This window comes from Gigantopelta aegis, chromosome 10, assembly GCF_016097555.1.
Source record: "Gigantopelta aegis isolate Gae_Host chromosome 10, Gae_host_genome, whole genome shotgun sequence".
In the NCBI taxonomy this organism is placed as follows: domain Eukaryota; kingdom Metazoa; phylum Mollusca; class Gastropoda; order Neomphalida; family Peltospiridae; genus Gigantopelta; species Gigantopelta aegis.
Genome location: NC_054708.1, coordinates 22,339,303 through 22,354,280, shown reverse-complemented (window position 1 = coordinate 22,354,280; position 14,978 = coordinate 22,339,303). Strand labels below are relative to the sequence as shown.

The 14,978-nt window shown below is 40.9% G+C and overlaps 1 protein-coding gene across 1 annotated transcript; it reads right to left on the bottom strand.

Moving 5' to 3' along the window:
- Positions 1 to 1,265: 1,265 nt before the first annotated feature.
- Positions 1,266 to 2,165, bottom strand: LOC121383535 (5-hydroxytryptamine receptor 4-like). The gene has a single exon (XM_041513621.1). It carries the CDS (start codon positions 2,163 to 2,165, stop codon positions 1,266 to 1,268), a length of 900 nt encoding a protein of 299 aa, XP_041369555.1.
- Between the last annotated feature and the right edge of the window lie 12,813 nt (positions 2,166 to 14,978).

Genomic DNA, 14,978 nt, shown 5'->3' with positions numbered 1-14,978 from the left:
AAAGTGCATTGTACGCTTGTCTGAAGCTATAGATGAAGTAATGTATCCCAGACGACCGATGTGGCGGTAGACTGGTACTACGGTACTCATAACGGGTACCGCCGGTGGGGCAGGATATGCTAAACTTTCGCGAACACCTGGTATCATCACTGTTATGACAGTGATTCATGAATGCATGTCATCACAGCTATACTTATTCTAATGATCTCTTTCCGGTACTAAATTTGATTTAGTAAACTGTAAACCTGGGAGTGGCAGTCCTCTTTGTGGCGGTGCACTCGAGAGGGATGAAATATCCAGTAAAGGATCTCCTAGGGAGTGGCTGTCCTCCTACTGCCGAGGCACTAGACAGAGATTCATGGAATCAACCACTATGTTGCCAAAATGCCCATTCGTCTTTGCACTGTGCAGATATACGGTCCTGACCATGTATTACGGTTTTGTCGTTCAAATTTTTGTAAAGGAAACTAGACATATATTCCATAAGAATCGTGCATAGTCTAAGCAAGGAAATAGTAATTGCACTTTCCGCATCAATGCGTTATTAAAGCACAACACTTTATATCAGCTTAATACAAAATAATACTGATATAAGTACCAGATTAACCTAACAGTGACTTTTACTTAATGATTCAACTTTACACGTACAATAGAACCTCAGAATGTAAAATCTGATTAATCTAGCATTGTTTTCCAATCCACACATAACGATTTACATTTAGTACACTTTACACGCTTATATATCAGACCCACGTATTGTAAAACAGTTAACAAAACCATGTTAAGACCTACCCTCAAGGAGACTTATTAGATCCAAAGACTTACACAAAATAATGCACGCCAATTTCAGAATATACATACGTAGTTAACAGCTGATCACTTAAACAGTTGGTAAATAATTTAATCTCTTTATTGCAATATACCTAGTGTGTGGTAATTAAAGTTATCTGCTGATTTTAAATAACTGTCTTCAAAGCAATATGCTCTTTAAAAATCTAAATATTTATTTCCATAATGATCTCAAATATATTTTTCTTTTAACTATTATATAACAATATTAAGACTTAACATTTACGTAGCCAGAATTTCAGATTTGGGGGCAACCCACTATTGGGGGAAGGGGCTAACCCACACTATGTATGTATATATGTATGTATGTATGTATGATTTTTTCAAATTTAAAACAGTAAAAAAAAAAGTTTGATGGGATCATGGCCTCCGTGCCTACCCCCTCGCTACGCCATTGGTTGCCTTTAGTCTCTGGACTAGCGACACCTACAATGAAATATTGCTGTGTAGGCCACCTTGAAATCGTGACTGAAAACATAGTACAGTAAAGGATTCATGCACGAATTGGCGTACCCTAGCCACATGGAAATGGACACTACAGAAGGAACATTAACAGAGTAGCTGGAGAGAGATCCAATCGTGCTGATAACGCTAAATGGTAGCCAACAGATACAGAAACACCCCATTACGATCCCAAGAGTCCTTGCAGCTTTAGTTTCCCGCTGAAGCTGCAGTTGGTTTCTTTGCGTCGAAAAGTTCCGAACGACTTCCGTGTGTCTTCGTGCAGCCAGTAGTATCCTCCAGTAACAGACGATCATGAAGATTAAAGGGACGTGGAAGGAAGTACATGTTGCTATGATACCATATGGCACATTCAGTAGCAACGGGCAACGAGAAGGTGACGTTGAAGCACAGTTGATTAAATGTTCTATTCCGATGACGTGCCACTTGAATGCCATTGGCAGAACAAAAACCAGTACTGGTAGAAACCAACACAGCATGACCAGCAAGATGATTTTTCTTCTGCTCAACTTCCGGTGAAAGAAATTGCGGCAGATTACAAGATATCGTTCGAATGCAAGGCCTGCCAGGTTTAGAATTGATGTTGTACTCAGGGCAACGTCAGCTATGTTAACCACGTCGCATAGGACGTGTCCTAAATACCATTCTCCATTATTAATGACTTCGTAAAGTCTTAAAGGCATCACAAACACACTAACACAAATATCGGCAGTGGCAAGTGATATGACGAAAATATGACACTTTGTACGCAGGAATTGGAACTTGGTGTAGCATGCGATTACCAGCGCATTTCCAAATAAGGTAAGAACCGGTATTGTGCACAACAAACCAAATGTGACGTATCCTTGCACCATTGAACTTTCAGGAAATAAAAGCTCACAATCATCTGTCTGTGAATTATTCAAAACTGAGTCTGAGTTTACCGTAGAAACTGGCAAGATAGTCATTGTAAAACCAAACTCCACGTGCTTTATAGCTAGCAGTAACGGCTGTACGTGTGTTCGTATTTGTACATGTATAGTGGCTTCAAAATTCACATCCTTTAACTGTCTTTATGTGAGTGTATATCGCTCAAAAACTATGGCAATTTGTCTTCAGTGTATCAGTTGTCCTCTTTGGAAATTGTCCAAAATCCTTCAAGTTCTATTAAAAGTCTGACTTGTGCTGAAATCCGATCATGGAAGTAGTATCGATGCAGATATATCTGTACGTTTTCCTGAGCTTTTAGAATACACAACACCTTTAATAATTAGTTATCTTTGGCCTCTTTGGCCTTTTCTCCTTTTTTTTTTTCTTCTTTTTTTTTTCTTCACACATTTATGTCAACAAGTCAGATATACTATTTTGATCTAAGCAGTCCCTAATTGGATTTGTTTAAGTATGCCATGTGCACACGTGCGCAATGTCGTTTAAAAAAACTGTCTATTTTTTCTCTTCACCAACACCATCTTCGCAAGCCATAGTATCATTCCGTATAACTACCGCATGCACCATCAGTAACTCAAGTGTTCAGGCTGATACTTTTACCCGATATTCCGTGAATGCTCTAAGCCATCATAGATGATAGACATTATCCTGACACCTCTCAAACCGAGTGTACAACAAGTATCTCGTCGTACGATTCACTGTAGCTGCATATTTATTATTAACCGTAGTACTAGAGTGTTAACGTGTATCTGTAGGCGCACGATTATTATATCTGTCATGGCGATACCGTCTGCCTCCTTATCGATATCGTGCTAGCAAATCACTAAAGGTTATTGCGTACATTAATTATTAGAACCCTTTGTTTTTGCACATGGATAAACACATCATTCTCTGTTTAGAAAAGATTTATGGATGTAATAAAGCATATACACGTCATTTCGTTATTGTTGTAATAAAATCTGCAATATGGTAATGTAATATATCATTTTATTAATACAGACTGTAGTCCGTTTGTGTCAAAAGGGAACCGAAGAATGAATGAATTAAATCAGGAACGTAGGAAATGTTTTATTTAACAACGCATGTCACGGGGATCCTATAATACCCGTAACTGAATGAAACACGATTGTCCAAATATCTCTCCTAACTGTATATCTATTAGATCTCCGTGTAACAGGCAGTTATACCCGCTGGCTCGTCTAGGTATGATCAGAGATAAGATCTTATATAAAGTATATATTATTATAGCACGTCTAGTTCACTAGAAAACACAACAAAAACACAATACACTTTGGAATCTGTATTAACCTACGCTGACAAATGTACTGCCGCAGTAGTTAATTAACAACAACAAATAATAACAACCCAGAACTGATCACTTAATTAGTTAATCTCTAGGTGTCTAGTTTACACAATATGCTAATCACTTCACCGTGACACAACACCCACACGTGTGATAATTGAGAAACGCTAACACACACACACGTGTGATAATGGAGAAACGTTTCCAGGGGAACTTAATTAATAAAGGAATTACAACTCTATTCCTAACTGGTTAATTTTTAATTAACCCTAACTACTCATTCAATAACCTTGTAATACAGACTTAATACTGGTACCTATCACAATAAAGACAATAACCTACAGTTTACCTAGGTCCTCTAGGATGACTTGATAAGCTTTATATATATATATATATATATATATATATATATATATATATATATATATATATATATATATATATATATATATCAGAACGGTGAGCCTACATTATACTGCGTCAGATGACCGGCAGCACCGTCTAAATAATATTGGTATAATACAGTATTAAAATATTTAAAGTCACATCAATCACATCAAGGTTATACACAGAGCAGAAAATATATAATTACCAAGTCCAAATAGACTAACGTTCCCCCTGGACGCCTTCCAATATGTTTCTCACCGATATCTCTAAAACCCTAGCTATTTATTTTAAAAATCCAAATATCGCCTGGGGGTACAAGGCGGTTCTCCCCCTATCAAGTGATATTCCACAGAGACCAAGACGGCATATCTTTCTCTTAGATCGCCAGACTCAATGACGCCTAGTCGCCAAAATCACGGTTGTAAAAACCGCTCTCGCGGAGGTATTACGTAACTACTGGCAACATGGCCTCCACACCTGCACTAAGTGCATATTGGGATGCACGGTCGCGCGAATGTATTACGTAACAAGGTGCCCACATGGGCTAAGTGCATATTGGAACTGCACACGGCCCTCTAAAACAAGTAATATCGCCACAGGCGAAAAGAAATTAAGAGCATGTACCGTCACACACCCCCACCTCAAAAAGGATATTTCCTCTACTCTAGGAATAGGGAAATATACTACATTAAAACAAAAGGTGCGTTAACCGACGCATCCGGGCATTTATAACACATGTAATAATAAGGTGACTACCAGTAATCACACTGAGTCCCTGGTATACAAATAAAATATATAAAAACAAAACAGAAATCAAGAATGTCAACACATTATCATAACGTTCAACTTCGGGACAGGGCATCAGCGATTACATTAGAAGTGCCCTTGATATGTTCAATGGTAATTGGGAATTCTTGCAGAAGAAGACTCCATCTCAAAATTCTCTGGTTGGTGGCTTTCATTCTGTGAATGAAAGTAAGCGGATTATGGTCAGTAAAGACCACCACTTGATGCACTGCCGATTTCACGTAGATCTGAAAATGCTTCAGAGCTTGTACCATGGCCAAAGCTTCCTTCTCTATAGTGGAATAGTTCACCTGGTGTTTGTCAAACTTTTTGGAGAAGAAACTTACAGGATGGTCCAGTCCATTTTCGTCTTCCTGGAACAGCACAGCTCCAGCTCCCACGTCACTGGCATCCACAGCTAGCTTGAACGGCATTCGGTAGTCTGGTGCTGCCATCACGGGAGACGAGTAGCGCATCTCCTTGAGACGGTTGAATGACTTCTCGCATTCAACTGACTACTGGAACTTCGTTTCTTTCTTTTTCAGTGTCGCACGTTTTCCAGGTTTTCTCCGATAGGCATGCTGTCGAATCGGTGTAGCGTTGGGTTCCAAGCGCACATCCTGGCTTAAGGTGTTGGTAACCGTTGGAAGGTCATGATAAATGGAAACATTGTCTTGTATCAGCGTAGTCAACTTTTCTCGCCGGGGCCTCAAGTCTGCTAGAATCTGGCCGTTGGCCAACTTGATCTCTGCAGTCTTGACGTCATCACAGGAAATTGAGTGACTCTCAATTTGGACCGGTAACTCTGGAACTATCGGCAGTCTGTCAAAATAACCTTTTAGCAAATTGATGTGACAATACCTACTTTTCCTAACCCTATCAGGAGTGTTTATCACATACCCTGTCTCATTAACCCGTTTGTGCACAACATAGGGCCCGAAATACCTGTTCTGCAATGAACCCCGTTTAATGGGAAGGTACATCAGCACCTTATTCCCTGGTTTAAATTCCCGACTCCTAGCCTTCCTATCAAACACTGATTTTATTTTGCTCTGAGCATGGCTCAGTTGCTTTCTAGCCTTCTAGCCTTTCTAGCCTTCTAGCCTTTCTCAGTTAACAATGTAGTGCGAGCTGTCAACAAATTTGGATCAGCGCCCTGCTCTAGAACTAACTCTTGTCTATTACAAGGTAAGTCCCCTCTATCAACCACAACTGGTTCATTTCCCCTCTGCGGGAGATCAACAGGTTCCACCACATTTTGTTCGTCAGTTGACTTATCTACCATTTTACTGATATCCTCATCCACTCCAATTTCATGGCTCACACATGTATCAGACAAATCACAAATATTCCCTGGGTCTCGTTTTACCCTTCTGGCCATAGCCCTAGTCATTACACACGCAGGATATCTAATCTCATCAACCTCACTCTCTCCTACTAGTAAAGGGCTGTCTTTAATTAACAATTGGTCACATTTCGGCTGACAACACTGACTAGTCAAATCATTACCCAACAAAACTCCAATGTTTTCAACAGGCAAGTCCTTTACAACACCCATAATGACTGGTCCCGTCACAAACTTCGAACACAAGAAAACGTTATGTAACCGGACAACCATTTTTTTCTCCAGTAACCGAGGTTAAAGCCAAACTACGTCCTGTATCTGAATTCTGTATACCAGCTAAACAATCTGATGTTATCAGCGACTGGCTACAGCCTGTATCTCGATAGATTGATATTGCCTTAGGACTCAATTCTTGTTTCACATCACAAACTATACCAGTGGACACATACGGGTTTACTTTCTCTGCCATGGGACTAACCATTAACTCTCTCGCTAACGGAGCTGACCTCACTAAACCGACCACTTGCGCATTATCGCGTTTCCTTTTAAAACAGTCCCCTACAAGGTGGTTATCCTTTTTACAGTAACTGCAATGTGGACGAAAAGTTCGTGCATTGGCTGATAATGCAGGTTTATCCTTACTTTGCCCACCAGGTACATTCCTTGCCTGACTAGCTGACCAACTAGAAGACTCTCCCCGATAGTTACTTTCCCGGGAAAAACCTGGCTGAAATTTCTTCTTATCACCCTGTTGTAAAGAGCTACCCTGTACTGCCTGAGCTTTGTGTATTAACACGTAGTCATCTGCCACAATGCCTGCCTCCTCTATCTTTTTGATATCACGATCCTCTAAATGAATACGTAAGCTAACTGGTAATCCATTTTTAATGTCCTGTAAGATCAACAACTCCCGTAACTCGGTATATGACTCTACCTGATGAGACACCACCCATTTATCAAACATCCCTGCCTTCTTAGCCACAAACACACTATAAGACTGAGCCTGCGTTTTTCTCAACTCGCTATACCGTAAACCATAATCCTCAGGTCGTAATTCATACGCTCTCAACACTGCAGCCTTAACTAGGTCGTACTGACTTGCTCGCTCATCACTCATTGAATTATAAGCTACACTAGCCTTCCCCTTAAACTTAGACACGGCTAACAATGTCCACTTAGACTGCGGCCAATTTAGCTGCTTAGCGGCCCGTTCAAAAAGTTGGAAGAACATTTCTACCTCCTGGTCATCAAATACAGGCACTGATCTATAAGCCTCAGACATGTTAAAACCATTTCCTGCCTCTCGTCTAACTTCTTCAGTATTCAACTTTAACTCATGTTCCACTTTTAATTTTTCTAACTGGAATTCTCTATCCCTCTCTCCTCTCTCTCTCTCTCTCTCTCTCTCTCTCTCTCTCTCTCTCTCTCTCTCTCTCTCTCTCTCTCTCTCTCTCTCTCTCTCTCTCTCTCTCTCTATCTATCTAATGCACGTTCTTCTCTTTCGTACTCAAGTTTTTTAAAAGCTAATTGTTGTTCCACACTTAACTCATTTATCTCTATCTCTGGAACAATCTCACTGTCTTCCATAACAGGACTATCACCAAAAACTTCCTGGATAATAATTGTCCTTATATCTCCTAAGGTTTTAGCTGATGTTAAATCAATTTCTCGCTCACCCGCGATTTCAACTAACTCGGCCTTACGTGCTCGCTTAATCTCCACTACACTGAGCGTAGGCCTATCCAGCAAATTCTTATCCATGTTTAGATATGACGCACTTATTATTAATTAATTTTCTAGTGAACAACGTTGCTACTTATAGTTATTTGTAAAAATAATTTATAAAGCCCCCATTTACAAACAATACTTTTTTAAATATGCGTGTCCCGTTTCAGATCCGGGACGAGCGCCCCAATTTTCACTCCTGTCACGGGGATCCTATAATACCCGTAACCGAATGAAACACGATTGTCCGAATATCTCTCCTAACTGTATATCTATTAGATCTCTCTGTAACAGGCAGTTATACCCGCTGGCTCGTCTAGGTATGATCAGAGATAAGATCTTATATAAAGTTTATATTACTATAGCACGTCTAGTTCACTAGAAAACACAACAAAAACACAATACACTTTGGAATCTGTATTAACCTACGCTGACAAATGTACTGCCGCAGTAGTCAATTAACAACAACAAATAATAACAACCCAGAACTGATCACTTAATTAGTTAATCTCTAGGTGTCTAGTTTACACAATATGCTAATCACTTCACCGTGACACCACACCCACACGTGTGATAATTGAGAAACGCTAACACACACACGTTTGATAATGGAGAAACGCTTCCAGGAGAACTTAATTAATAAAGGAATTACAACTCTATTCCTAACTGGTTAATTTTTAATTAACCCTAACTACTCATTCAATAACCTTGTAATACAGACTTAATACTGGTACCTATCACAATAAAGACAATAACCTACAGTTTACCTAGGTCCTCTAGGATGACTTGATAAGCTTTATATATACATATCAGAACGGTGAGCCTACATTATACTGCGTCAGATGACCGGCAGCACCGTCTAAATAATATTGGTATAATACAGTATTAAAATATTTAAAGTCACATCAATCACATCAAGGTTATACACAGAGCAGAAAATATATAATTACCAAGTCCAAACGGACTAACGTTCCCCCTGGACGCCTTCCAATATGTTTCTCCCCGATATCTCTAAAACCCTAGCTATTTATTTTAAAACTCCAAATATCGCCTGGGGGTACAAGGCGGTCCTCCCCCTATCAAGTGATATTCCACAGCGACCAAGACGGCATATCTTTCTCTTAGATCGCCAGACTCAATGACGCCTAGTCGCCAAAATCACGGTTGTAAAAACCGCACTAGCGGAGGTATTACGTAACTACTGGCCACATGGCCTCCACATCTGGACTAAGTGCATATTGGGATGCAAGGTCGCGCGAAGGTATTACGTAACAAGGTGCCCACCTGTGCTAAGTGCATATTGGAACTGCACACGGCCCTCTAAAACAATTAATATCGCCAAAGGCGAAAAGAAATTAAGAGCATGTACCGTCACAACGCACTTGAATTAATTAATTAATTAATATTCTACTACTGCCCAGTCAAACAAAGGTTAATGATAATCAACATTAATTTAAAATTCCTAAATTATTAATAAAAATAGTGTAGACGTCTATAAAAAGAGTCATTTTTATGAGAGACACAATGAAGTACATGTATATGAAAAAGTAAAAATAAACGCGATGGTCAGACTGTGAAAACAGTGGTAAGGAAACAATATTGCACCGAATTATCAACATAAAACGGATAACATATTTTAAGATATTATCACAAAGGCTTATAAAATAAGAATAAAAGAATAATAATAATATAAAACTAATCTTAAAATGTCCAAGAGATATACTAAACACGTGCTGTATTTGCCACTCTCGAGGAAACACTTGTGAATGTTGCCACCCCTATACCACGCGGGGTGGGGTGGGGGACTGATGATGTAACACATACCTATATAATAAATAATGCTAATATAAAATATTATTATTATTAAGTTTTTAAACCTATACCAACTCTCATAACATTTTTTTTTACAAAATATTTCTGTTTAAATAAAAAAAAGTCCCGTAACAAATTGCCATCATTTATATCGATTAAATGTCATTTTTAATATCGAGGTGATAACAAAATGCTAGAACAAAGTATGAGTAGTAACAAGGCCTTCCTGGGGCCATGACCTACTTTCCGTGACCTTGACCTTGGTGTACTTGGCAGGTGTGAGTCATAGTGGTGTGGTCTACTAGGGTGAACGCTCGCCCGTGTCCCTGACCGACTTAGGTTGGTACTGATGTCCTTGGACTGGCCCTGACCGACTTAAGTTGGTACTGATGTCCTTGGACTGGTTCTGACCGATTTGTTTAGCATTGATCGACTTAGAAGGCAGTGACTGGTATACCTGGGCAGGTGTGCGACCTTGGTGTAAGTCATAGCCTTGACGTACTTGGTGTGTGACTCATCGCCTAGCCTTGTCAGGGATGGTGTAAGATCATTAATTGCTACTAATGGGAAAGTGCAGCGGGTTTCCTCTCTAAAACTGTCAGAAGTATGTTTCACATCCAATAGCCGATGATTAATAAATCGAGATGCTCTAGTGGTGCCGTTAACCTACCACGTATAAGGACTGCCCGACGCGAGGTAGTGTATTTAATTTTAGCGCGCTGAATGATGAATGGTTATCACTGTTTACATCCGGCAAGTGATGGTATCTTGTGTTGTCAGTCTCTAAATAAAATACTCTACGGAACTTCTAGAAGTTAAGTTCTCAAAGTCTGGCAGAAAGACGAAATGATTGAAATAGGTGAAAAAAGGAATTCTCGTTCTACACTATCTGATAGCGCATTCACAAGATTATTATGAACTGACCTATTTCGTCGCTTCATCCCGCGAGCACACACACACCCACACATATATATGGTTTAAATGACAGATTTTGCCAATGTCTCGGTAGCTCAGTCGTTAGCGTAGTCGACTTGAGCGTGAAAGGTACGTCGTTCGTATCTCATGTGGTAGAAGTTTTTTTTTTTTCTATTATTATTTTTTAAATTAGTTTATTTATTTATTTATTTATTTGTTTTTATTTTATTTATTTATTTATTTGTTTATTTATTTATTATGTTCAAGCAGAACCCAATACAAGCATCCTCTAATAACCCTGTGTGGACGGGACGTAGCTCAGTGTTCCGTTGATGTGCGGTAGGTCTGGGATCGATCCCCGTCGGTGGGCCCATTGGGCTATATCCAGCCAGTGCTCCACAACTGGACAACGACCGTGGTATGTGCTATCCTGCCTGTGGGATAGTGTAGGATCCCTTGCTGCTAATCGGAAGAGTAGCCCATGTAGTGGCGACAGCGGGTTTTCTCTCAAAATCTGTGTGGTCCTTAACCATATGTCCGTATAACCGTAAATAAAATGTGTTTAGTGCGTCGTTAAATAAAACATTTCTTTCTTTCCTCAATCAATATCTGTGTGGTCCTTAACCATATGTCCGTATAACCGTAAATAAAATGTGTTGAGTAAATAAAACATTTCCTTCCTCGTAAAATAAAGATTAATTGAATACAAATATTTATTTTTAGTATTTTGTTTTAGTCATAGGGAAAGAAAGACATATTTGTCTCGAAGAAAGGAATGTTTGTTAAGAAGAAAGGCATATGCGTTAAGGAGAAGAAAGGAATATTTGTTAAGGAGAAGAAAGGGATGTTTGTTAAGGGAAGAAAGGAATGTGTGTGTGTGTGTGTGTGTGTGTGTGTGTGTGTGTGTGTGTGTGTGTGTGTGAAACATCCCCAGCCCCATTGCTTTGAAGAAAGAACGCGTGACTGCAACTCAACCCTCCAACCTAACCTATGATCTTTTAACTGCATTTTAAACACAAGTATTTCCCTAGAGTACAAGCCTTTTTACAGGGCTTTTTAATTACCAAATGGGTAAATACAGTGGTCGATCTAGGATCGATCCCCGTCGGTGGCCCATTAAGCTATAGCCAACCAGTGTATTATGTCTGGTATATCAAAGGTCGTGGTATTTTCTGTCTTGTACACACAGCTCTTGCTACTATAAAGTAGCGGTAGAAATATCCAATCACAAATCTAGTCATAGAGTAAAAAAACGCAAAAAAAACGCAATGGTTTGGTTTTTCATTTTTTTTTTTTTTCTAAATTACAATCACTGGTCTCTCTAGTGACAACTACACATGAAATGGACACACATTGGGTTACACCGAGAGGCCTTAATGGCGACATGCGAATAATATGAGTGTTCATTTCTCTTCATCATCGTCGTCCTCCTCATCGTCGGTATCGTCGTCGTCTTGTTCATCCAAATATTCCCGATCCATGAACGATACTGATTTAATTTAGAACGAATCTGTGGTCTCACATCTTTATCTGGATTCACAAACTGTAAAATTTTCCTGGTGTTGGGACCTTTGTCAAAGTAATGCATATATGTCAGAAAGCGAGAGTACGTGTCTTTAAATAACTTCCATTGCAATGTCTTCATGTTCCTTTCAATGGCATCTTGGGACATGTTTTTTTCTTCGTAGCGTTTCCTCTTGCTTTGGAGATAGTCACGATTGATGTCGAATTCACGTTCCACCATGAGACGAATGCCTTCGTTTTCCAGGTCGGGCGACGGCTCTCCATTTCCCTTTTCGCACGTTTTCACGTGTCGCTGCAAGTCGCTTCCGTCTTTAAAGACTAGACCACACGTATCGCAAGACTGCATCCTCTTGACTTTTTTCAGATAGGGTTCTACCTCATCATCTTCTTCTTCGTCGTCACTTTCGTAGGCGGGTATGCCTGGTAGTTTTCTCTTGAATGCGCCCCTTTGCATAATTTGCAGGTAGAGCTCTTTCTTCGACAGTGGTTGCACGTCTTCTGAGACATTCGCCGTTACGCTCGTGCTTTTATACCATTCGGACGGCCCCGTCTCTAAACCATTAGGCCGAAGACGCCAATATTCGGGTGTGGTCGGTTTCAAGTCCACCAAGAGATGTCCGGAGGGCCTGTGGGTAGCTTCCTCAAACTGATGCATGAAATGACTAGTGTTTTCCGGATACATCTGCCGTGCCAAAGTCAGAACTTGCTGCTTGTCGATGGGGTTGTTGAACAGCGCTAGATAATGGCAGTTTTCTTCTCTGTGTCGGGTCCTTGCTGTGATACAGGTTCTGGTTGATAGCGATGACGGATAAGTTTCTGTGATGACTTCCTTCTGTGAACAGGTCGGTGATCCTTGAGTCTTTATTAGCCATACACATCAGGTCGTCCAACACGATGAGATTTCTGACTCTGGGATCCAAATAACGATCCTTTTCCAAATTCTCAGGTATACCTTGAACAAATTTCACTCGAGCAACCTTTTTGATCATATCATAGAGGGGTTGCCATCGTTTGTAGAGCCAGATGACGCGCTGGGGAGGCGGCTGGATTTTACCATCTCTCAACAATTTGTATACCAAAAATGTCTTTCCACACGACGTGGGTCCCGACACGATCATGGTGAAGGGATGTAGCAATCTTAGGGGATGCTGCTGCTGCTGTGGTGGTGGTGGTGGTGGTGGTGGTGGCGGCTGCTGCTGTGGTGGTGGGTGGTGGTGGTGGTGGTGGTGGCTGCTGCTGTGGTGGTGGTGGTGGTGGTGGTGGTGGTGGCTGCTGCTGTGGTGGTGGTGGTGGTGGTGGTGGTGGCTGCTGCTGTGGTGGTGGTGGTGGTGGTGGTGGTGGTGGTGGTGGCTGCTGCTGTGGTGGTGGTGGTGGTGGTGGTGGTGGTGCTGCTGCTGTGGTGGTGGTGGTAGTGGTGGTGGTAGACCTTTAGCATGTTTTTGTTGAAAATGTCTTAACATGGCGTCTCTCCTCGAGAATGTGAAACCACATTCTGAACATGTGCTCTGCATGACGACTCCAAATGAAATGACGATATCTGACCCACATAGTTCCTTTTATAGCTTATTTAGAAATGCTTCTGCAGTTTCGGGGCTTTCCAACCCGTACCACTTTGTTGTTGTTGTTGTTGTTTCCGTTTCAGATCGGCTTTGGCTTGCTCTACCACTTGTTGTGTTGGGGAGACCATGACGACTTTGGGTGTCGGGGACTTGTTCTGTTCCTCTTTTTCTTTTTTCCACGTGGGATCGTAGAGTTCTAGACATCGATCCACACTGTACATGATCTGACTTTCCCCACCACGTTGAATTTCGAAGTGAGGTTGAAGTTTACCTTGTGCCTGCAGTTTATAGAAACGGGTCCACTTATCCACGTCGGGTACATATATCTTGTACTGGTCTGACATGTTGCTCCTCTGAAAGTTCTACCTCAAATGACGAGTTTTTCCAAAACTATTTTACTTATATACCTTATGACGCATAAAGATATGGTACAGGAATGTTTGAATGTGTGTGATACGTATGACCAGTGTCCCTCCTCCCAAGCACAAATCTCATCGTGCGAGCTCCCAAAAATAATCGTTACCAAAATATTACCCTTTACCAGTGTTACTACCATAGGGACACGTCCAGAGACACACTCATGGACCCAGGACATAAATAAGAAAGCAAAACCTGTTATTCACGGTTTTATTCACAACATACAACATGAAAACATAGCACACAAGTGTCTAAAACATTTAATGTCTGAAGAGGTTGTTCACATAAGGACATCTTGGAGAGAGTCTGTAATGTTCCATTACTGGGTCGTCTGTCTTCTTCCATCGGTAGACGCGAGGTCCGCAACAGTAACAGGTGATGGCATCGTGGTCTCCCGTGTAGTAGAAACCGGCCTTGGCAAGTTCTTTTGGTTTTTGACGTAATTGTATGGGCCACCGAGCATACGTCAGCATCCGGGCATAGAAATGTCTCATTTCGGGACGATGACAGAACACGTAACGTCTCGAATAGCAATCTTCCTCACAGGCAGCATCTGTTTCACAGGCAGCATCTGTTTCACAGGCAGCATCCGTCTGATCTGTGAGTTCATCCACGAGTTCGCCATCTTCAGTTCCAACCCCAATGTCACGTGTAGCATCCGTTTGATCCGTATAATGAATACTCTTCTTCTCCTCATCTTGTTTGGTAGTCACTCTTTTGATCGTATGTCTTTCTGAACATTTGCAGACCAAGACGTCGTCCTCGTCGCTACTGCTGCTGCTACTAACACTGCTCGAATATCCCGATGTCATTTTCTTCGTACCAGAATATCTTCAAACTCCAAAGCAAAAATAGATCTCGTTCACAGAACTTTCGGCAAGTGAATGACGCTACTAACAAAACACCCCTTTTTATATCTAAATACGAGCCTACATAGGTCAAGACCAGTCGTAAGTAGGCCAAGGAC